We start from the raw sequence: 25,502 nt of genomic DNA on the forward strand, positions 1-25,502 counted from the left end.
GATATCATAATGAACACTATATACACCCCGCGTGGCTCTGTCGGGGCAATCTTTGAGCCTGGTGTATGTCATAGAGAGAAAATTACTACTTTTTTTTTTTCAGGTGAAATCAAGGATCTCATGAAAACTTCTCATCACCATGAATGTAATAACAGAATACATATCCTCCAACTTAGAAAAAATTTCATTAAGATGCATTTTGAAGGAGGAGAACATCCAGTTCTTTCCAAGATGGCTCCAGGAGAAGCTTTAGTTAGGGTCTTAGTGGTCAAAGTGGTCAAATTCCTGATGTCTGCTACTTCTTTTCACAGCCAAATCAACATTCTTATTTCCAGCTGCTGCTCCTCTCTTCCCATAGAATCCATCACTGGGTCCTGTTAATCCAACTCCCACATCTCTCTCACATCTGTTGATTTTTCTCTGTCTCCACTGCCACTAATCTTGTTTCAGACAAACATCATTTCCTTCATGTAAGACTGCATTGTCTAACAGGTCTCCGTATTTCTTGCTCTTACCTCGCTCCACTGTCTAAAGCACAAATCAATTATGTTCTCCTGTGATTAAAAAATAAATCCTTCAATGGCTCATTATAGTCCTCAAGATAAAAATTCAAACTCTAAATATGCTGACTGTCCCCCGATAGGAAGGCTAAGTTTACCTTTTCAGATCGATCTCTCCACACTAACGTGCAGTATTCTCCAGTGCAAGCCCAGGGCCACGCACAACGCCAATGCTGCTGCCACTTCTACTTATTAACCACTACTAAAAATAATGATAGTAGCAGCTACCGTTTAATAAACATAATATATACCAAGGGTTGTGCTAAGTGCTATAATTTATATAGTCTTTACAGAAATCCTACGAGATGGCAATTATTATTCTGTTTCTTAAATGAGGAAACAATCTTAGACTAAATGGTTAGTAGAAAGTCATGCAGCTATTAAATGGCAGACGTAATGCTAACTCTTACTGTTTCCTGAACATTAGGCTTTACACTATGTCCTTTGCAATTGTTACCTCAATTAACCCTTAAAACAATCCTATCACTTTATATTTCAGGAAACCAAGACATGCAATCATGTGTTCTGTATGACAAATAAAGCCTCAATTCTGGTCTTTTGAGCTGGCCCCACCTGTGTCTAGTCCTCCCAACTTCACACCAAGTCTCCTCCACCATCCACCAATGTTAGAAGCCGAGGCCTTAGAGGATTTCTGCCATTCTTTTAATGCTAAATATTATTACTGATAATAACACTACTACTTTACATTTCATTAGAGCTTCACAGTTCAGGAATCACTTTCAAATACAGAATTCTTACACAAGTTTTTGAGAGTGAGTACAGATAAGGAAAACTTAAGCAGCTTAAGGCTAAAGAGATAGCAAGTGGTAGAGCAGGAAATAAATCCCAGACCTTCTGATCCACACTTTAGCTCTTAGCATCAGTAGGAAGTCATGAGAACACAGAAAAAGTATTAATTAAATAACTATTAGAAAAAACAAATTGAGATAAAATGCAAAAAGACTCTAGGGAGATAGAAACATGTAGGATATATGGGATATCCAATTTAGGATTTTAAGTTATGATTAGTTCTCATAATGGGAACATTTGCTAATAAATTCACTCTCCTCTCCCTTTGCATTTTAAAAGCATAATATGTGTATTAAAGCTGGGGACATATGCCCCTTGCTTGTTCGAATATCTTTTTCCAGTAGCAAGAAACTTCTGCTATTATTTGAAGAAGGTAGTAATATCCAGCAGTCTTGGCTAAGAGCCTATGCCAAAGTTCTGCTTACACTTGGGGGAGGCAGACAATGCCATGACACACAATTCATTCGTTTGTGGCTAGAAGTCCCCGGGAAACCAAAACCAAAACAAAGAAAATAATGGTAGTAACAAGGAGAACAATAAAAAGACAAAGCGGTGCTACTATTGATTAAGTGTCAGGCAGTGTCCTGAGTACTTTTCATGTCACAGTGTACCCGATCCTCACAGAAACCTCCTGAAGTACCGTTTCCACACCCACTCTGCAGGTGAGAAAAGGAGGCACTAAGAAGTACAGGTAAATCCAAATAGCAGCTTTCCACCAGAGCTCTGAAAGCAAATGTACAGAGACACAAACCCTCTGTGGGACAATGTGAAATTATATGTAAAGCTGAACATATAGTGATGACTTCTACCGAAGAAATAATTTTAGAAAATTACAACCCAAACTCCTCTAAATAAGCCAAGGATATTCCATCCCATCACACTAGAAGTAGAGAGATAGTCAAGTGAATTGTTGAAATAACGAATGACTGAAAACTATATTTCTGCCTATTCTGATTCAATAAATATACCAGTCCTGACCCCTGCAGACCTAGCCACAAATATTACATGTCTGTATCCAAAGCCTCAACTCTGGTCTCTGTAAATATTGTACTTCTTAAGAGTGATTATAAATTTAAATGTTTAAAAAATTCTTGTAAAAAAAAAAAAGTAAAAGGCATAGGGATGCCAATTAGACCAGTTTTATTCAAAGAGAACTCTATCCTGCAAATTCTTTTGATGTTAGGTCAGAGATGTTCAAGGAGAGATGTCCCTCAGCTTGTTTTTATTTTTACTTCTTCCTTCTGCTTTATTAAGCCTACATTTCATCTTTCCACCTCTCGAGACTTCTGATAAATAAATACGTTTACTCATCTGACAGCTTCAGTTTTATTTAGCTATCTAACGACATAAGAAGTTCTAGAAAAGCAAGATGTAGCCATGATTATGGATATGATTAATAGGCATTAACTTCATTGTAAGTGCTTAGAGTCTTCTTCGGAAATAATCACTGGTCTCTACCCACATAAAGGGTAGATTTGTACACATTTTTTACCATGCCCTAAAATTCACTAGTAATAATTAGATATTGAATGAGTGATAAAACTCATTTTTTTTAGATGAAAACATAGTTATAAATAGACATCAAAATCCATCCCATTCATTCTCACAATAAACTATATAGGTAGCTGGGTGGAAGATACTATTTCAGTAGACAATCCATTCTCCACACCCCCCCCCAACCCCAACCCCACCCCCACGGGGAGAGTACAAATGGGGGAGGGGCAGAGGATCTGAAGCAGGCTCCACTCTGACAGCAATAAGCCTGATATGAGACTGGAACTCACCAACCGTGAGATCATGACCTGAGCTGAAGTTGGATGCTCAACGGACTGAGCCACCCAGGTGCCCCTGGACAATCTATTCTTTAGTAAAATTATTTTTCACTATTTTTCTTTATTGCAGGTAAATACCTTTTTTTCCTATTTATTCATATAATCAAAATTTCACAGTTATTTAAAATCTGTTCAGACCATTTGTTTGTTTTCGTCCCAGTGAGATATAGGAGGTCATTTTTATGAGAGATGTATTTATGCTTTAGCTTAATGATCTACTATTAAAAAGCAAAAAACGTATTTTGCAGAGAAAAGTATTTGAAACCACAACAGGGAAAACAATTTGGCTCTCACTTGTAAAGCACAGAAATGTTAACAGTTTGGGGTTAGACTGAGTTCTCTCTGGAGATACAGGTTTAATTTGCTTAGTTATAGTACCAGAGTAGAACCTAGAAGTAAGCAAGGTGGTGTCCTAACTGTCTTCTAAAACAAAGCACAGTCACCTGCAGGTAGGTTTTGCACCCTTTCCAACCCCACCCCACCCCCCAATTCCTTCTTAACTAGTGCTACCTAAATGTAAATCCTATCAAATCAATTGAGAATGTTGCCAGCAGTCATCCACTTGTCCAAGAGTAAGTACAAGAAACAGACCTTTTCCAATGGCTACTCTGTGGGAGTCAAAAGAAACTATTCCAATACATCAAAAGAATGGCTTAGGATTGCTGGAGCCCATCCACAGTATGCAGCAACGCATCTAAGAGTTACTTGCCAAGAGAGGGCAAAAACAGAAAACCATTTAAGTCCAACATAGTATGGGTGATCCCAAGAGTGAGGCTAGATTATAGGAAATGGGAAAGCCGTGGCTTCATTAGTTTCACAAAAGGCTGCTGAAGAGTCATTTTCCGCCAAGGTAATTTGGCTTTTTGTTTTGTTTTGTTTTTTTTCTTTTGCCATAAGCAAAAGAAAATAACCCGGTGGGTTTCACTGATGGAGAAAACGAAAAACGGTTCCTGGCTTTGCAACAATGGAAATTTTATATTAGAGAGGCCGGCAAAGAAAAGGAAAAGGGCAAAGGGTACATTCCTCTTGCTGCAACATGTTTTCACTAGTTGAACCTCACCCTTGTGATTAGCAGAGCTCATACAGCTGATGGTTGAAAGTGGGGAAGGGGCAGAAAGAGAAGGGAAGTCTTCAGGGGTGTGTCAAATGAATAATGTGTGAAATATTTGCAGCAGCTAACCAAAAAAGATTGAACATTGCCTGCTGTTCTGGTAGGACCTCCTCTTTTCAATAGCGGGAGGTATTCCATTCCTCTGGGGAGAACAGGCTCCTGTTCTCACTTTGTTCTCCATAGCTACTCAGACGTTTATTTCACTTAATACTATTTACTTTCATTTATTTTTAACCCATCCAGGGAAGAAGTGGGCTTCCTAGTAAAGTAAAAAAAAAAAAAAAAAAAAAAAAAAAAAAAAAAAAAAAAAAAAAAAAGGAAGTGTGAGAGTGTACCTCTCCTTTGGAAAATAAACAGGAAAGACACTGCATCTTTGTCCTAAGTTTTGACTTAGCTATCTTTTTTTTTTTTAATTTATTTTGAGAGAGAGACAGAGACAGAGAGAGACAGTGTGAGCAGGGGAGGGGCAGAGAGAGAGGGAGAGAAAGAGAATCCCAAGCAGGCTCTGTGCTGATGGCACAGAGCCTGATGCTAGGCTCAAACCCACGAACCATGAGATGGTGACCTGAGCCAAAACCAAGAGTCAGACACTTAACCAACTGAGCCACCAAGCTGTCCCTTGACTTGGCTATCTTAAAGAAGATAGCAGAAATGTGATTAAAAGCCCACCTAACTTTTTCATGTTTCTTCAAGGAGTGCCTAAGAGCCTCTCAGAGCTTTTTGAGCAAGTTATCTCTAAGAGTGGATAGATAAGAATCAAAATTCTCAGAGCAGGGTAATTAAAACATATATGAGGTTGATTTCAAAAGAAAACCTTAAAATGGTATTTGGAATGGAAACATGCTATAATATACACATGCCTTTTTTTCAAGGTGATTATATTTGTTTTATGTTAACATACAAATATAATGACACAGAAGAGTGTAGATCAAGGGATCAATGTGAAATAAACCTGTGCAAGTGATTTTAGTGTTTTCGTGGTTGGCACAAATTTTTTCCAGTTTCTGCTTATGAACTTAACTATTTTTCTCCACTTTTAAAATGTTTTTTTTTTAATGTTTATTTATTTTTGACAAAGAGAGACAGAGACAGTGTGAGCGGAGAAGGGACAGAGAGAGAGGGAGACACAAGTCCAAAGCAGGTTCCAGGCTCTGAGTTGTCACCATAGAGCCTGACATGGTGTTCAAACACATGGACCACAAGATCATGACCTGAGACAAAGTCAGATGCTTAACCGACTGAGCCAATCAGGCACCCCCATTTTTCTCCACTTTGGTAGCAAGATGATATATAAAGTTGAATCTTTATTATCATCTACCACTACTTCATGCAATCTTATTTTCCATTTATTCTTTAAAACAAACCCTCTTCTTCATCCTACTTTCACGTCATGATCTTTATGTTTCTGTTCAGTTGTTTCAAAAATATTCTCTGAATAAGTAACTGAATAAATAACTATCTTGTTATCAGGAATATCTTCTCCAGTTTCCCTATTCTCTTTCTATTTCATATTCCATATGCCAACATACAGTTTAGCTCCCATCAACGAAAAAGCTTTTCTTCTTTTTTTTAAAGTTTATTTATTTATTTTGAGAGAGAGAGAGAGGGAGGGAGAGAGCAGGGGAGGGACAGAGAGGGAGAGAGAGAATCCACGCAGTCTCTGCCCTATCAGCACAGGGCCTGACATGGGGCTCGAACTCACAAACTGTGAGATCATGCCTTGAGCCGAAATCAAGAGTCCAATGCTTAACCAACTCAGCCACTCAGGTGCCCCAATGAAAAGCTTTCTGATTGCACTCCAAGCTATTCTGACCTTCTTAGCTCTAAATTTCTATATCATTTATACATGTATACCTCACAATCCACCATTTTATTAAACACTGTCTAAAGTTATTCTCTATTTTCTTCATAAATATTTACTTTTCCAAGCTTATAGGATTCCTTTGTATTGCTCATAGTGCCTATTCCACTGTGTTTACTTAGTACTAAATTATACTTAGGGACTTGACCTGAAACCCTAAAACTGTTGAAGCCAATCATCAGGCCTCCCATTATGATTTTCCAATAATAAATTGGTCATCATTTTCAATGACTACTTATGAACTTCTGTGAGGGTCTTGGGCACTGAAATGCAGGTACAATAATTTTCAACATATGTAGAACTCTACAGAATGTCTATTCTTTATCAGTCGATTTTATCTTCCAAATCAATTTAGGAGTTAATCCACTCACTTCTAGGGAACAGAAGAGTTCACACTGTTTTCCATAACCACTCACCATGAGTATCTCTACATTTGATTGAAACACAAAAGTTAGGTAGGCAGATGTAATTACTGAAGCTGGAGTACGTCCAGGAAACTTGGGAGAACACTCCCAATTCCCACCAAAGATTCCATAGATAACTACAACTAGTCAGAATCTCCATTTCCATGTACCATCCTAAACACAGTCCCTCTTTTAGGCTCAGGCCTCTACCAAATTAAGGCCACTCCAGCAGTAAGATTCACAGGGGGAAAAGTTACAACCAGGGGTTCCTAAAGAACAATGTATGTTTTCTGTTTAATTTTTTTTTTTTTTTTTTTTTTTACAAACTTATGAGGTCTACAGGAAATACCCAAAGCAAGTACCACAATGTTTCCAGCAGGAAATGCATCCTGTTTTGCTAACTTGGAAGAATGGCCTTTAGTTATGAAGCCAGGTACTTATTCTTATATTAACGAACATTACAGAAGATTTCAACCCTTCTTTGGGAAATGTGGAGAATGATATGGTGTTTCCATTTATATGTCTCATGAAGAACAAGGAGTCAAAAATTAACTCTACCCCTTTCCTCATTTTTCATAAGGCAATTATTCTGAGCTCTATGGATTATTTTAGGCTCTTTTATATACATGTAAGGCAGAAAAACATTATCTTAGTCTCCCTCACTGATCATGTAAGCAGAGGTTAATGATAAAAGCTGAGGGGCGCCTGGGTGGCGCAGTCGGTTAAGCGTCCGACTTCAGCCAGGTCACGATCTCGCGGTCCACGAGTTCGAGCCCCGCGTCGGGCTCTGGGCTGATGGCTCAGAGCCTGGAGCCTGTTTCCGATTCTGTGTCTCCCTCTCTCTCTGCCCCTCGCCCGTTCATGCTCTGTCTCTCTCTGTCCCAAAAATAAATAAACGTTGAAAAAAAAAAAAAAAAAGCTGAATGAATTGGACTTTGTATATTACAACCTCAACTCCATGTTTCTTCCCCAGATACAACAGAAGGAATTAAAATATACTTAGATATATAATAAGTGATAAAAAATTGATAAATATTCAAATGTATGAATTATGTAGTTAGGCTGCAACATGACTTGGGAAAAAAGATTTATCACTAATTCTGAGCTTATTTGCTGCTCGAGACTAGCAAAGGAAGAGAAAAACCACTTATGTGAGTACTCATTATTCTACTCTTTCCAATTCACTTTAGGTTGATTTTTAATCACACTGATGTCTAGTTTCTCACTGATTTCCCTGACCCAGAAAAACCTTACTTCCTGACAAGGAGCAATGAAATATAACAGGGCCAAATTTGCTGTTAGGCAGTCCTTAACTTGTTGAGTTCTAAGGTGCTCACAAGCTCAGGTGTCCTCACTATTAAATGCTCTGGTATTGATTAGTTAAGACATCTCAAAACATACAGCCTCAGATTTCCTTACTTCTGACCAGTCCAAAGCCACCCACTGAGGTGGACATGACTGGTTATTGCAGGACTCTATTTCAATAGGCCGGTGTGTTAAACAGCCGCTGTAGTCCAGTGTCTCCTCCTCTGAAGGTCCAATCTTCCTGATGCAGAGCACTGCCCTTGTGCGCATTCCACCGTCACAAGTCTTGCTACACTCCAACCAATCCCCAATGAACCACCTGCAGCAAAAAGTGGAAGAAACACAGAAAAACATTTCCTCAGTACAGCCGGAGATTTTCGTCAATGGACTACACTCTCTCCCTAAAAGAGCTGACATTTCAGTGTTGGTTGAGGTGACAAATGACAAATGGAAGAGCTGCTAAGGAAAAGAGAATACACTGTCAGCTGCCTTCCAAAGTGTAGTGCCTGGGCTCTGAAACAGGCAGAGTCTGGTCCAAACAAGTAATGCACCATATGTTTTTAACCACATTGATACTTCCCCTTTTCTAAATTAATTTTTTAAGGGAGAAGGCAAGTGGGGGAGAGGGGTGGGGGGCGGATAGAGAGAAAATCTTAACCAGGTTCCATGCTCAGCACTGAGCCCATCGTGGGGCTTGATCCCATGGTGCTGGGATCATGACCTGAGAAGAAATCAAGAGCTGGATGCTCAACCAACTGACTCACCCAGGTGCCCCTCTAAACTAATTTTTAAGATAAAGATAACAATATAAATATAAATTGTGAGACTGTGATGAAGATTAAATAAAGTAATAAATATGAAGCTTCCAGTCATGTGCTGCTTAAGTGTTTAACAACTGGCTCTTTATGGAGGGCAGCAATCTCGATTTGTTGAATTTACCAATTTTGTGGGGTGAATAACTCACTAACGCCAATTTCAACCTACATCCCTGGCATGTTGAACACAAGAAGAAGATATGCTAATAATAGGATTTCAGGAGCCAGGGCTAGCTTGCTTTGGCATACCACTGAAAGCTTCTAACATTGTGTCTAAACACAACAAACAAGAAACAGCAGCTTTATTTATTATCACATTGAAGCAGGTTCTCCTACAATCAAGAATTTAGTGCTAAAACCACATTAAAGGAGCTAGGGATTTGTTTTTTGATTTCCAGATGAAGGTCAGGCTCTGCAGAAGATAGAAGGCCTTTATTATGCTTATGGGGCAGAGAAAGCCTGAAGATATACAAGTCTTTAAAAACCTGCACCAAGAGCAGATCCTGAGTCAGCTCTGTGAAAACATAGAGATCCCTTGTTGTGACCCCTTTATTCCTGAAAACAGCGTCTATGCAGCTAATGGGGGAAGAAACTGAAATAACAAAACGAACATGTTTCACGTTGGCAAGTAAACCACTCTTTTTTCCTTGAAGTCATAAATGAACTTTTATAGATGTAATTTTAGGGTGTGTATGTGTGTGTCCATGTATGTATGTATGTGTGTAACACATCTACAGAACTCACTCTTTAGGCACATTATTTGGTCCAAAGATGTAAGTCAAGATACAAATTAGACCAATGAGAATTTGGCTTTAGAATTTTTATACCTCCACTAGAGCAAAAAAAGCCCTTTCCCTTCTTGTCACAAAGGTGCATAAAGCTGTAAGAGCTGCTGGTGGCCATGCACCCTGTCAAGTGGAATTAACTGATGTGAAAAAATACAGAGGAGCTAGAGGGCCCTGGTGCTGTTTCAGTCCTGGATTCTAGCCATTCCTAAAGCTAGATCCATGGTTGCCCTTCCCCCAGTTTTGTTAAGTAAACCAACAAATCCTCTTCTGTGCAGAAAATAGCTGAAGTTGAAGTTGTATTATTTCCAACCAGAGTGTTGATTAATATACTATTGCATTTAATTTAATAAATATATGTTGAATGCCTACTATATTCAAGGAATCACACTTTGTTTTGTAGAAGAAAGTAAGGTTCATGTCACGAAAATAGTTATCCAAAGTCATGAAAAGAGCAATGTTGAAACTAGGACTAGATCCCCCAGCAGTTACTATTTCCATTGAATTTCATTTTTAACCCTGCTAAGTAGTAGGATCTAGGTCAGAAGCATGAGGTCACTAGTCATTTTCATCCATCCATGATTATAAATCATACAACTATCCTCACAGGATATGCTAATGCTCTTGGGTAAGAGACTATCCGGAGGGAAGAGTGTGAGCTTATGTGATTGCGCCAGTTTTGTATGTGGAAGATAGTACTTTAGTGAAGTCAGAATACTAGTTTCCAAATTTGAGCCTGTAGTTAGCCAAATGAGCAACCATGGCCTTTGTCCCTTACAGAGTGGAAAACCAGTATTTAGAAATATGGCGATTAACCAGTTTCTAAAACTTAAAATACATCTTTCCAAAACTTAAACACTTTCAACCTAAAATTCATTTAAGTAACAATAATTTAATCCTGAGAATCTGATATTAATGGGTTTTTTTCTAAGTTATTTTCCAGAGGAGACTTAAAGCAATTTTCATATTCTTTCCATTTTGTTTTCCACAGATGAACATGATCCCAAGTTGTTAGTACCATTTTTGGTAAAGAGGAAAATGTGTACTGAGAATAATAACTTGCATGCCAGCCATAGTGAAACTCTGATTCAATTTGCAACAGTGATTTCATCACCAAGATTAGGGGATAAAACAGAAATGTGTATAACTCAGCCACAAAAAGTCCAGTCATACCACCTCCAGCCATGATCTCATTAGGTCTCATAATGTAAGAGGGATGGAGTCCTTCAAATTAAACACAGGTGCCCAGAGTAATAGCAGTGATTCAGGAGGTGTTGCTGTTCTTTGCTGCATGAGGTCAGGGCCACCTCCATCTTTTTATTCTTTGTCCTCTCTTTTATTGCCAACCATCTCTTAGTCTAGATGCATCAGTCGAGCATTTTATTTGGAATGTATGAAAGTAAAAGTATTAACCACCCTCCCAATTTCCCTTCTGACTCGAACTCTGATTTCAGTCCCGGTTGCATCTTTATTGCTCACCAAATCATCCCTTCCCATGTCTCTCCACAGGATTAAATCACACCCTAGTTATTTAACTTGTTTTGCAATTTTGCCACTGCATCCACTCATCTCATTTTCTCTATTCCCCTGTCCAGTTTAAGACATATGGCTTCTTTCACCTTCACTCTCCCCATTGCATTTGACCCTCTGATGACCTTCTCCCCATTTCTCCTTTTTTCCTCCTCTAGATTTTGTGGTAGAAAACACAAAAATTCTCTCTGGAAATGTCAACTGCTGAATTGTTATAGTCTGAACAATACCAGGGATGCTTCTTTCTGAGCTCTTCCCAACACCCAGGGATCAAATTGTCTACATTCTCACAAGTGTCTTCATATCCACTGGACACTAACAACTAGTGGGATTCATGTTCAACTGTCTGAAATAAGAATGGTGTGGTGCCATCTGTGTAATCTTGACCTACAGTGTCTGTGTATTAATAGGACAAACAATATATTATGGGGGGGCAGAGGGAATAAGAGAGACACTATAAAATATGTTCACAAACCTAGGTTAATTGGAATATTTTTGAAGCAAGAACCAATCATAAAACTAGAATATTATTTTTGCTTTTTAACTTAAAGGGAAATGGCAGAGCATATGAAAGTAAACTGATATTTGATGTTTAGATTAAAAGAGAGACAGAGAGAAAGAGATTTCCCAGCCTTTGTCCCAGAGTCCAGCATCTACTTATCAACTCTTCTCATAAACACAACATAGCAAAATTAAAAAAAATTCATAACCTGACAATAACATCTTTACTCAAAGAGAGATTCAAATATGTAACCCATTAACTACTTACTAGGATACTAGAACTTTACTATATTTTAAAACAGGTTAAAAAAAAAATCTCAACATTAAGTTGGTAAAAAGAAAATCTGCTCATTACTCAACTAACTGGAAAGTAAAACTAATACTAAGCATAAAGCTCTATGCCCTAAACATTTCACAGGTGAGATTTTTCTAAACTAAAAAAAAAAAAATGAAGGGGTGCCTGGGAGGCTCAGTCAGTTAAGCATCTGACTTCCGCTCAGGTCATGATCTCGCAGTTTGTGAGTTCAAGCCCCACATCGGGCTCTGTGCTGAGAGCTCAGGGTCTGGAGCCTGCTTCGGATTCTGTGTCTCCCTGTCTCTCCACCCCTCCCCTGCTCGCACTCTGTCTCTGTCTGTCTCTCTCAAAAATAAATAGGGGCGCCTGGGTGGCGCAGTCGGTTAAGCGTCCGACTTCAGCCAGGTCACGATCTCGCGGTCCATGAGTTCGAGCCCCGCGTCAGGCTCTGGGCTGATGGCTCAGAGCCTGGAGCCTGTTTCCGATTCTGTGTCTCCCTCTCTCTGCCCCTCCCCCGTTCATGCTCTGTCTCTCTCTGTCCCAAAAATAAATAAACGTTGAAAAAAAAATTAAAAAAAAAATAAATAACCATTAAAAACAATTTTAAATAAAACCTAACCCGCAAGTAAAAATTTCTCCCCAGTCCAAGCATCCTTTAGCACTTTTGTTAAAAATTCTTGTTTTTACTTAACATATCCTTAACTATAGTTATTTTCATACATATTTATCCGATTAGATTGTCCTCAGGCAAGTGAGCCATTCTTATGAAAGCATAGAGCCTTTCACATTGCAGTTGCTTAAAAAATGTTTTCTTAACTCAAGGTCACAGTATTATCACAATGTATAATACTCTATTGTTTTCACCCCTCTGATTTTTACAACTTTAAAAACTAAAGTGTCATACAGGAATAATATTCAATATCCAAGAATTCTTCACAGGAGGCCATATATAGAAACATTCTTGCTAGAGAGAGATAGCATGGTGAAAACTGAACTCTTGGCCATTCTCTTTGGATTCCAACTCAGCATTACTTCCTTTTCTCATGATTGGGGCACTAGCTTCCTATCAGTCATGGACTTTAATATCAACCCCTCCCTTTTCCTTTTCCAATTATTTAAGACTTTGTCAGAAATCCCACCATGTTCACTCAGTGCCTCTGGAATTCTCATTTTCTTCCTGTCCCTAGTCACCTCACCATCTTGATTACTATACTCTTTCTCACAAAAGAGTTGCTGCTATGAGCACATTAATTTTTCCCAGCAAGGTTTCCTCTGCCCTTTAAGTTTTTCCAAATAAACACTATTAATATTTCTCTACCAATGCATCTTTCATCTATTCGTCCTAGCCCCCTGTCATTTTTTTTATAAAACACAAAGATAAATCTTATCGCCCTCTAGTTTTCCATACCCTGCTTATAAAGTCTTCAATATGAATAAGAGACATTGGAAACATTTTATTAGTTAAAAAGATAATTTCTCATTTAAAAAAAAATACTATTTAGGGTCACCTGGGTGGCTCAGTCAGTCCAACTTGTGATCTTGGCTCAGGTCATAATCTCATAGTTTCGTGAGCTCAAGACCCATGTCAGGCTCTGTCCTGACTCTGCAGAGTCAGCTTGGGATTCTCTGTCTCTCTGCCCCTCCCCAGATCATGCTCTCTCTGTCCCTCTCAAAATAAATAAATAAACTTAAAAAATACCATTTAGCGGGGTGCCTGGGTGACTCAGTTGATTAAGTGTCTGACTCTTGATTTAGGCTCAGGTCATGACCTCATGGTTTGTGAGACTGAGCCCCACACTGGGCTCTGCACTGACAGCATGGAGCCTGCTTGTGATTCTCTCTCTTCCCCTCTCTCTGTCCCTCACCTGCTCGTGCGCTCTCTCTCTTTCTCTCTCAAAATAAATAAACTTTTAAAAAATTAATATATAAATAAATTTACTGAATCTCATATAAAATACCATTCAGGATGTTAAATTAATAGTATTCAGAATTTGAGATTTTTAAAAATATTTATTTATTTATTTTGAGAGAGAAAGAGAGCATGTGCACATGTGAGCACACACATGCATGTGCACAAGTGGAGGAGGGGCAGAGAGAGAATCCCAAGCAGGCTCTTTGATGTCAGCTCAGAGTCCAACACAGGGACTTGATCTCACAAACCTTGAGATCACAACCTGAGCCAAAATCAAGAGTCAGACACTTAACTGACTGAGCCACGCAGGTACCCTGGTACTTGGAATTTGAAAACAAATAGATCCTTTCCTCAAAAAAGGCAAGTATATTTCAAATAGATTAAAGCTTACATTTATTTTTTTAATTAAAAAAATATTTTTAATTTATTTTTTAGACAGAGAGCATGAGCAGGGGAGGGGCAAAGAGAGAGGGAGACACAGAATCCGAAACAGGCTCCAGGCTCTGAGCTGTCAGCACAGAGCCCGACGTGGGGCTCAAACTCACAGACTGTGAGATCATGACCTGAGCTGAAGTTGGACGCCTAACCAACTGAGCCACCCAGGTGCCCCAAAGTTTACATTTAAAATAAAGAAGAGGGGCACCTGGGTGACTTAGTTGCTTGAGGTCCAAGTCTTGATTTCAGCTTAGGTCATGATCCCAAGGTCGTGGCATCAAGCCCTGCATTGGACTATACTCTGAGCATGGAACCTTCTTGGGATTCTCTCCCCCTCTCCCTCTCTCTGCTCCTCCACTGCTTGCACTCACATGTACTCTCTCTCTCAAAACAGTATATAAACTTTTTTTAAAAAAGAAACTTTGAAAGAAACTTTAAAAGTACATTCTTAGAGTGGATGAGGCCTTCCTAAACTATGAAAGAAATAAAAGTTTGATAGCTTTTCTATGTAATATTTTAAAACTTCTATAAGTAAAAATAGATAACAGCACCATAAAAATATGGAAAACATATGACAAACTCAGATAAAATATTTGGAACAAAGGTAAAAGACTAAATATCTTTAAAACATTAAGAGTTACTAGAAATCAGTAACAAAATGAGAAACACTTCAATAGAAAAATGGGATAGGATAGGCCATGGATCAGAAAAGCAAAAATAAGTAATACAAATGGCAACCGTACATAATTTTTCAATGCTCATCCTTATCTGCAATCCAAGAAATACAAAATAAAACAACAGTTAGATACCGAGGCTTTTTTCTCTATAAAATGATCAAAGATTGTTTTTAAAACAATAATATCCAGTGTTGTGCAGTTCAGGGAAATGATGTTCTAAAATGCTCTTATTGGGAATATACATTCATATATTATTTCTGGAAAACAATCTGACAATGTTTCAAAGGCTAAAATATATTTCCATCTGAACAAGGAATTCTATTCCCATTCATTTAACATAACAGCATAATTATAGAGAGCAAAGTTTTAGTAGCAACAAATGTTAATACTGTGGTATGTTAAGGGATCAAAAGCTAAGACACAGCCAAAGTTATTCAACAGTGGAAAACCAATTTAAGTAAACAGGGACATATCTACTGAATATTTTAGAAGATATTTAATGTTCAAAATATGTTGAAAACTGACTGCAAAGCATCATAAATCATATCATACCATTTTGTTATATACATAAACAACAGAAAAACATAAACATAGAAAATGTAAACATAGAAAAAAGACTGAAATATATATATATATATATATATATATAAATATTAACAGTGGTAGTTTAAGTATTACAAGTATTTTTAATTTTCTTATTTTTACTTACCTGTGTTCTAAAATTTTCATGCTTTAATATGTACAACAAAAAACAAATATGATTGTTACATCATATCTGAAAAAAAAAACTTATCTTCTTTCCTTTATTCCATACTCATTTAAAGTATTGTTGGGGGTGCCTGGGTAGCTAAGTCAGTTAAGCATCCAACTCTTGATTTCAGCTCAGGTCATGATCTCAGAGTTTGTGAGATTGAACCCCTATGTTAGGCTCTGCACTGACAGCGTGGAGACTGCTTGGGATTCTTTCTCTCCTCCCTTTCTGCCCCTCCCCTGCTCTCTCTCTCTCTCTCAAAATAAATAAATAAATTAATTAATTAATTAATTAATAAACAAACAAAAAACCAAACAAACTTTTTAAAATGTGTTATTGAATTCACTAGTCTTTCAATGATTTTTATCTCTAGAATACCAAGGTCTACTGGGAATTTTATGATATACAACAACCATTCTGAAGAATTGAGATTTTCTTTTTCATAGTCTCAATTCAAAGGAATAAAAAAGAAATTAAGAAGGAACTAAGAAAAATATGGACTAATAAAGAGCAATATTTTAAGCTCTTTATATCTTTAGCTCTTTCTGAAAAGAAGTCAGCCTAAATTTTTTTTTCATATTCTCTTTAACTTTCTTTTTCCAATTCCATTCTCTTGTCTCCAAACTTAAAAAAAATATTATATAACTTTAGTGAAGTTAATAAATAATTTATAAAATAAATAAATTTATTTATTTATTTTGGGAGAGAGAGTGTGTACAAGAGAGAGTGCACAAGAGAGAGTGAGTGTGGGCACGCATAGCCCCACTGAGGGGTGGGGTAGGGCAGGGAGAGAGGAAGAGAGAGACAATCCCAAGTAGGCTCTGTGCTGTCAGCACTGAGCCCAATGCAGGGGCTCAATCTCAAGAAACCTGAGATCATGACCTGAACCCAAAATCAAAGTCAGATGCTTAACCAAGTGAGCCACCCAGGTGCCTCAATAAATAAATTTATTTTAGAATTACAAAAGGAAAGGAAACTTAACTTTAATTATGTATGTTAATTTGAATGTCAATTATCTCTAACTATAAATATATATCATATAGATTATATATTATAGTTATTACATCGATCTATATTATATATATAACATAGATAGATACATAGGTAGATAGATAAACAACTCCAATGTAATATCTAAACCCACAATACATGGGATGGAATGACAAACCACTGAAATCTCAAGGGGTGTTCGAATAGCATTTAAGCCTAAACAAATAAAAAAGCTGAAGCCAAAATAGAACAGGTGTGACCAGGACCACTCAGACGTCTTAAAAGGCCGATCAAATGTCAAACATAATACTCAAATTCCTGAATGTCAGGAAAGTAACTTGATGGGTTGAGAAGCACAATTACATGAAAATAATGTTGAAAGTTATAAGAAACATGGGAAGGGAAAAAATTTTGCCCATGGTTTTTAAGCAGTTTTTATAGCTTGTGTAGTTTCCCCACTTCTTTTGAGTTAAATTTACAACAATAATTGGCAGAAAAGAGAAAAAAGTTTTAAAAATCAAATGTGTATAGGTGTGCCTGGGTGGGTCAAGTCAGTTAAGAGTTCAACCTTGGCTCAGGTCATGATCTCATCTTGTGGGTTGGAGCCCCGAATCAGGCTGTGTGCTGACAGCTCAGAACCTAGAGCCTGCTTTGGATTCTGTGTCTCCCTGTCTCTCTGCCCCTTCCCTGCTTGCGTGCTGTTTCTCCCTCTCTCTCAAAAGTAAATAAACATTTAAAAAAAAATCAAATATCTTTGGGGTGCCTGGGTGGCTTTGTCTTTTCTCATGTAATCGTTGCCTTTTTTTTTTTTTTTAATTTTTAAAAAGTAATCTCTGTACCCAATGTGGAGCTTGAACTCATGACCCTGAGATCAGGAGTTGCATGCTCTATAGGGGCACTTGGGTGGCTCAGTTGATTAAGCAACTGGATCTTGATTTCGGCTAAAGTCATGATCTCACAGTTTGAGCCCTGCATCAGGCTCTGCCCTGGGATTCTCTCTCTGCCTCTCTCCTACTTGGACTCTCTCTCTCTCAAAATAAATAAATAAACATTAAAAAAAGAGTCTTGGGCCGGCTGGTTGGTTCAGTTGTTTGAGCATCTGACTTCAGCTCAAGTCATAATCTCACTGTTCATGAGTTCCAGCCCCACATTGGGATCGCTGCTGTCAAGGCACAGCCCACTTGGGATCCTCTGTCCCTGGCTCTCTCTGCACCCCCCTTCTCTCTCTGCCCCTCCCCCACTCATGCACACAATTGCACGTCCACGCTCTCTCTCTCTCTCTCTCTCTCTCAAAACTAAACATTAAAAAAAAAAAGTCTTTAGGCCTTTAGGATAAATATCTGGAAAAGATAGGACTGCACACCAATCTAATGTGTTTTATTGAATTTAAGATACCATTATTCTATGTACCATTAAGAAAGATAAAAATAATGATGATTTTTATTGTAAGTACACACTATCAATTGCAAGATAAATCTCAATTTCCAAGATGTTAAAATGTGAAAAGATATGTGCCTTAGAATTGATGAAACATGATAATTTCTAGCACTGTGCCAGATCAACCTACTGAAGTTCCTGCTTTTAAGGATTAATAACTGAAACCTATGGATAAATAGAAATCTTAGCTCAGCGAAAGGGATATCAAAATCTACCCTCTGTGATGCTTTCTCCCCTTTTCATAACATATGAATATGTTTCCAAATATGAGTAGCTAATGCTTTTCTCTTTGCACTTAAAAAAAATAATTCTCATTTCTTACTCTTACTTACTCAGGTGGGCAGGGCTCAGTGTTGCAGGCTCTCTGATTTTCAGGTGGCTTACTGTCAGGGTCACAGTAATTGTTCTGGACAATAGAGTTGTCGTCCAATCTTTTACAGACTGCCTCCTGTCTTTGGACACCTTGAGAAAAGGAGGACATCATTAATTGAAGAGTAGTTTACTTTCCAAAAAGTTAGGTATGCATAGCTTTCCTCTGGGGAATCAACCTCACTGGATCGCTGCTGTCTTATCTGTTCCAGAAACACTTCACTGCTTCTCTAAAAAGGAGAGAAGTCCTGGTCATTATACTGCAATTTTAGGCAAAATTATTGTTCTCATATTTAGAAACATAACTGTTTTCAAGTTCAGAAAAGAAACTATTGGCAATTGTAAACAATTAATATTCCCATTTGTATATTCTTCTTCGTGCTTTCCTTAAAAAAAAAAGAACAAAAAACAAATCCCCCCAACTTCATTTTCCCAAAATATAATCAGATAAAATGTATGAATATACATTTCAACGCAAAACAATGGCTGTACATCTATTTAAAAATAAAGCAATAGGGACAAATTTACTTTTTGATATTTTATAGGACAAATCCCATCAATTTAGTCTTTGTGAGGAACACATCACATTCACACATTTCATTCTTTTTCTTCCACTTATAGTTTTATTTCTCTAAAAGCCCACAAAGTCTAGAATTTAGAGATTGCAGTGGGCCTCTTTTGCACTCCAACCCAATAGTCTGTTTGCTTTAACAGGGCTGGCCCCCTGTTGATTATACCATTGTCAAACAGATATATATATATTCCTTGAAATAGTAACTCAGTAGATTATTATCTTAGATTATTAGTCTATGTGACCTGTTTGTCACAGCTAAAAACACTCTCATTATAAAACTGTAAAATTCTAAGTATGTGTTAATTATTTATTGGCAAAGGTATCCACCACAACTTGCTCACAATTCACAAAATACAAAGACACACACAGACACAATCTTATTTGTAAACATCCCTGGTGAGTAGACCTTATGCAGTCTCATTTTCTCTTTAGTGTCGAAGAATCTAAAGAAGCAAAGCTAGGTATACCAAGATACCAGAGAAAAAGTAAAACTAAAAACAATGCTATATATTTCAGATCATATAGAGGTCGCAGGTTACTCCTGGAATTGGAAATAAAAGCATAAACTATTCCCGACTCCCCGACCTCTTCTCTATAACCAGGTAAGCTAAATTACCCGCAAAGAGTTGTAAAAACAGCATTAGCAATATATCCAGGAAACCACAGCTTCACACCTAGCCAGACCCACATGAACCTACAGTTTTGCCTTTATTTTTTTTCCAGTTGCTTTTAATAGCACCCTGAAGAAAAGACTTTAATCTCAAATTAGGGAAATCAATGTGAAATAAGATCATTCACTGAAGGAAATTGTCACCTGAAGAGTCATACACCAAATACTTGCCCCAAGATCCCTTTAAAAGTTGTGGAAATTTTGCAGGTGGAGGTGCCTCAGGCATCATGCAATTCAAACTTCTAACTAAGCAAGATAGGGAAATCTATGTCTCTGATCAGGAAAATTACCAAGTACTGTACCCTCCGTGATGGTGGTGAGCAGTTGAAAAAGGTATATTTTACTGTTTGCAGTGACCCAAGGCTCTTACTAATCTCTTTCAGTAGGTTTTTTTTTTTTAGGTTTTCCTAAATTTAGGGGCCTAAAACGTAGCCAACAACTTACTGGCAAAATGTCTTAGAATATGTACTGTATTCATTCCCTCCTAACTCCTAGAATAGGCCAAATCTCAGTTTATGTGACAACAGTTTGGAATTTCTTAACTATTAAACTTTAGATTTTTGAGGGAGGAATGATTCACGTCAGGCATAGCTGTGATCCATTCACAGATGTTCCACAATATTCATCAGCTAGCTCCCCATTGTGTCATTCCAGTGGGCAGATAACTAAGTCCATGTGACCCACCTAGACAGAAATCTCCACCATTAGTCATAGGGTCAACTTCCAATTGCCACAGTTCTTCCACCCAGTTCAATATGTTGTTCCTATCAGGAAGAGTGGGGATTATTTTTATAAGTCATCATGGTTATTTTTTTCAAAGTCATTCAAATATGATTATACTTGGAGAGGGGAGACTCAAACCACCCACTTACACGGAGGACTTAAACAACTTTACCCAACTTTGATAATTATGTGTAATAATAAAAAAAAATCTGATTTGCAACAAGAAAGTTGTCATTCAATTTAATACCTTGGCTGGTTTTCAGAAAAGAATAAACGTTTTCAACACTACCAAATGGAACTGTTACTCTGCATCAGTGCCAGAAACATCCATTCAGTTTCTACAGGTTAAGAAAAAATTCTACTTCCTTTAAGTTAAGCCTAGAAATGTTGTGTGGTTATAATTATATTAGTTTTTAAAAGTAGCCATTAATGTAAAAGAAAGGCCTCTGCAATTTGAATCACAGGTTGAGACATTCATTATTATAGGTGAAATTTATGTTTGATCTTAAGATAAATTCTAGCCAAGTATGTTTCTTGAAAAAACTTAACTACATAACATTAATTGTTGAAAATGTGGAAAAGAAACAAACCACAAACAACAAAATAAAAAATATCCACAGTCTCATATCTTTGTTCTGGATCTTTATTTTTAAGGCTATTTTGCACTTTGGTGGGATCCAGTAATTCGTTTAAAATTACATAGTACACATACTAAACACGCCAGTTAAATGTGGTTGATAGGTCATTCATTCATGCATTCATTCATTCACTCATTCAACAGAGAATAGTTACTAAGTATAAGGAACTGTGCTTCTTAAGAGATATTGAACTAAGTGCTAACAATTACAAATTGACTTCATTTTGGTCATGCCTTCCAGACTTCTTAAAGACCGAGAATTAGGGTATTGTGGGGTTCACTTCAGGTTCATGAGTTCAGAACACTATTTTTTATGAAGTAAAAATTAAAGTCCTTGAATAAACAGCTGAAATTACTCTGTTTCATGAAGATGCATCTTTCCTTGCGTTTATCTTTTATTTTCTTCTAAAATGTTCTATTAGACAGTGTGGTATTTCACACTCAAGAACTGACTATACCAGTAATCTATTCCAAATCTTCTATGCTGAACTATCTTTCTCCAACAGCATAAAAACCCCCTTCCAACCTTTAACCCCACACTTGGCAGATTCAGAGATCTTTTTTTTTTTTTTCCTTTGTTTCCTTTTTAAATCAGTAGCAATAGGATAACTCTAAACCAATGTACCTAATTTAGGATGGATTTTGAAACACACACTTTGGGCCTAAGGGAAATGCAGCCTTTAGGTGTAGAAAATAGAAAATACAGATCATGTGGAAATAACTGTCCCCGGAAGTGGGACGGTTAAGCATCCCACTTCAGCTCAGGTCATGATCTCACGTTCTGTTATTTTGAGCCTTGTGTCAGGCTCTGTCCTGACAGCTCAGAGCCTGGAGCCTGCTTCAGATTCTGTGTTTCCCTCTCTCTGCCCCTACCCAGCTTACACTCTGTCTCTCTCCCTCTCTCAAAAATAAATAAACATTAAAAAAAATTTTTTTAAGTAAAGTAATCTGTAAAACACTGCTAAGGAGTTGATTTAAATCCTGTTGGGAATAATTACATCCAGTTACACAAAGTTACTGTGTTTTCAAATCTAAGGACTTATAGTTTATAAGCAAAAACATAAAATGTCCACATGACTAGTCAGTATATGTCCAATTAAAAACAAATTCTAGTGACTTAGCGTCCACATCCCTGGAGTATGCAGATGATCTGCAGAATTTAATTGGTCAAATTTAAAACTACACTAATTGCATTTTATTTTCACACATCTAAAGTTACTGGCATGCAAATTCTATACCTATTTTTTAATTTAATGTCACCCTTCTTCCATGCTTAAAAAATTAATGTTTTCATATCATAAAGTTTAAAAACAAAGATGCCATTATCAATACATATTTACTTCAAACTCTCTAAAATGGGTGTATCCTATATATAGATTTTTATTTTGCTTATCAAAGAATAAAATATGATGGTTCTTCATTTTTTTAATATTTTATTTATTTTTGAGAGAGAGAGAGAGCATGAGCAGGGGAGGAGCAGAGAACAAGGGGATAGAGGATCCAAAGTGGGCTCTATAATGACAGCAGAGAGCTTGATGCGGGGCTTGAACTCACAAAACATGAGATCATGAAGTCGGAAGCTCAACCAACTGAGCCACCCAGGCACCCCCCAAACATGAAGGTTCTTAACATGGAAACATAACCCTTAATTTAGTCTGTAAGTTTAAATTTATCAAGTCTTATATTTAATATTTAATTTTTAGCCGACAGTTAAAAATTACAGATGATCTATTTTCCCACCAAAGGTTCTCTTGTCCAGTGAGAGGAAGGAATACCCAAATGAATCACTGCTCTAGCTATATATCAGGAAATGGTTTTTAGTATTTTGAAATAGCTATACCCCAGGAAAATGATCATGAAGTCCAGTAAGCTGCAAGTGAGTCCTGGATGGAATCTTTTATCCACTGTGCTTACTCTAGGAGATGTTGATAGTTCAACTGAAGAACATAGGGTCTTGGGCTCAGCAGCTACATTCCTAGGGCCAATCCTGAGTAAAGGCTCCAGAGACCATAGTGCCTCTCAATTTCCTCGCCTCCTTTTCAATCCCTTCTCTATTCCCCTTATAAGCTGCTCAATGTTCTCATATCCCATCTAGATCTTCTTTTAGAGAATTAAATAATTTTGTAACAATATTTGGAAATATATTGCCTTTCACAGAACAGTTGATCATTTTAAAAGTAGAGAGGTGGGCATTCAATGCACATAAATTACCGCCTGAATTTCACTTGAAAGAATGACATGTGGTAAACTAAGAAATAAATGGGGGAGGTTAAATGCAGCAGAAAGATTTTCTAGGTCTTTTCAAATCTACTCTTAAGACTCAACATTCCAGAGCTAGCCCACTCAGTAAGTGAGCAATCTATAAATCTATAACCATATGTGAATGAGTTAATAATGGAAAGAGAGGTATAAATGTATCCTTGGGATTGAGAGGCTAACCAACATCTAGATAATCTAACCTAGTGGCATAACTCATCATATCAACCCAAGAAACAGTTTTCTGAAGAGGAAGGGGGTGGGGGGGATGTTAAAAAGTTAGAGCTTATACTACAAATGTGGCTGGTGGCTAAGGCAGTAATTTACTTAACCACAACATCTATAAAGTAGCTAGCAACCAAGACAATACTGTATACACATGGCCAGCAATATTAATTGAATCTAAATCTTCACTCTAGATAGCATCCAAAGAACAACAAGCACCAGGGGAAAAAAGTCTCTCTGCTCTGCCTCTCACTGATGGAATCTGTGACTATTGGCCAGACACAAGCATTTGCAGGGCAGAGTAAAGCCTACCTGCCTTGATCTAACAGCTGATACCCAGGGTACCAATCAGTTCCACCCATATGCTTTCTCCTTCTGAAGTTCTTCCTGCCAGTTTTTATTTTTCATAGGCTTCCTTTCTCATCTTTTCCTTCTGTCTGAAGCAAGACTAGATGTTCCAGGGAAATACAGGATTATTCAGGAAAAAAAAAAAAAGCACACAACTCTAAAATATTATATTTTTCTTTGAAAGATTTTATTTTGAAGTAATCTCCACATTCAACATGGGGCTTGAACTCACAATCCTGAGATCAAGGGTCACATGCTCTACCCACTGAGCCAGTCAGATACCCCTAAAATATTGTATTTTTCTACAGTAACTGTGTTTAGTGATGGTAAGGTAGGGTAGGGGATACACATATTGCATTTATTTGAACTCATACTATCCCTGGAGCGAATTTCTATTATTCATTAGTTATTAACAGTAATTTCTTCTATGGAAAGTGTCTAACTTAACACACCAAATTCCTACTATGTCTAAGGCATGGTTTTTCATTATCATAGGAGGGCAAACTAGTCAAGGGACAAGTCTTGACTTCAATGAGATTACATTAAAATGGGGAGAATAAGGCAAGAACCAATATGATTATATTATGGAAAATACCTTATCTAATAAAATAATGCATTTTCAGGTCTAATAGTGTTAGTTTTACAGCCTCCCTATTTTGTTATATTGTTGTCTGATTTCTCTTCCTCTGATCTTCACTGATATTAAGCACTCTTTTCATAGCCACAGGTCTATAATTTTGTCCCTTTTCACTTTATCTTCTTATTACACCTATTTGTGAGTTCTAAGTAGTTTAGGGAAATAACCTAAAGTAAGTTTTCACTCTCCTTTGTAAAATGAGACCATCAAATTAGGTCATTTCTAATGTTTGCTCCACATCCAAAATTCTACGAAAATTGTCTCCTCTTTTCTTCGTCCCCAATTCAATTGTTTAATTTTATTCCCTTTTAGGTCCACTCTGCCCCATATTCTACAGAATATTAAGTCTGGAAAACAGGCATTTGTTAGATTCCTTTATTTGTGTAGTCTTGTTTCAGTGCTTGAGTTCTTACCAGTAGACATACACATTGGAAGGGGCAGATGTCAGGAGGCAGAACACTAACTAGAAATAGAAACTTGTGCCAGGCAAGCTTCCTATGAAGAACTGACTCATGTTATACTAAAAAGAAATCTCTGTGATCTGTAGGATTTATTTTTGATATTTTATTACAAATTTTAGAGAAAAGGGGCGCGTGGGTGGCTCAGTCTTAAGCGCCAACTTTGGCTCAGGTCGTGATCTTGCAGTTCGTGGGTTTGAGCCCCAAGTCAGGCTCTGTGCTAACAGTTCAGATCCTGGAGCCTGCTTCAGATTCTGTTGTCTCCCTCTCTCTCTGCCGTTCCCCCACTCATGCTCTGTCTCGCTCTCAAAAATAAATAAAAACATTTAAAAAAATTTTAGAGAAATGATGTTGATAGTCCAAGAAGACTTGGAGCTTCTCCTACACACTGTGAGTATTTACTACCAACAGAGAAGATTTTCTTTTACTATTATTTTTTCAAAGATTTTATTTTCAAGTAATCTCTACACCCAATATGGTGATCAAACTTAAAACCCCAAGATCAAGTGTTCACATGCTCTACCAACTGAGCCAGGCTTTTAAAGACTTTCTTTTAATTATATATAGCACCTCTTTCTTTCTTAGAACCAAAGA

At 37.3% G+C, this 25,502-nt stretch overlaps 1 protein-coding gene across 1 annotated transcript in view; it reads right to left on the reverse strand.

Annotated features, from left to right (window-relative positions):
• The window catches only part of ADAMTS6 (ADAM metallopeptidase with thrombospondin type 1 motif 6), a 303,804-nt gene that overhangs the window by 20,705 nt on the left and 257,597 nt on the right, over positions 1-25,502 (reverse strand). Inside the window, exons 20-21 of the mRNA XM_047087098.1 lie at positions 18,344-18,473; positions 7,998-8,202 (exon numbers count right to left, since the gene is read on the reverse strand). Coding sequence (XP_046943054.1) covers positions 7,998-8,202; positions 18,344-18,473 — 335 coding nt within the window. The remainder of the gene's footprint in view (positions 1-7,997; positions 8,203-18,343; positions 18,474-25,502) is intronic.

The sequence above is a fragment of the Lynx rufus genome, unplaced genomic scaffold, assembly GCF_022079265.1.
Source record: "Lynx rufus isolate CCGP_SWC_20201006 ecotype Redwood Valley unplaced genomic scaffold, mLynRuf1.p SCAF_1, whole genome shotgun sequence".
Lineage (NCBI taxonomy): Eukaryota > Metazoa > Chordata > Mammalia > Carnivora > Felidae > Lynx > Lynx rufus.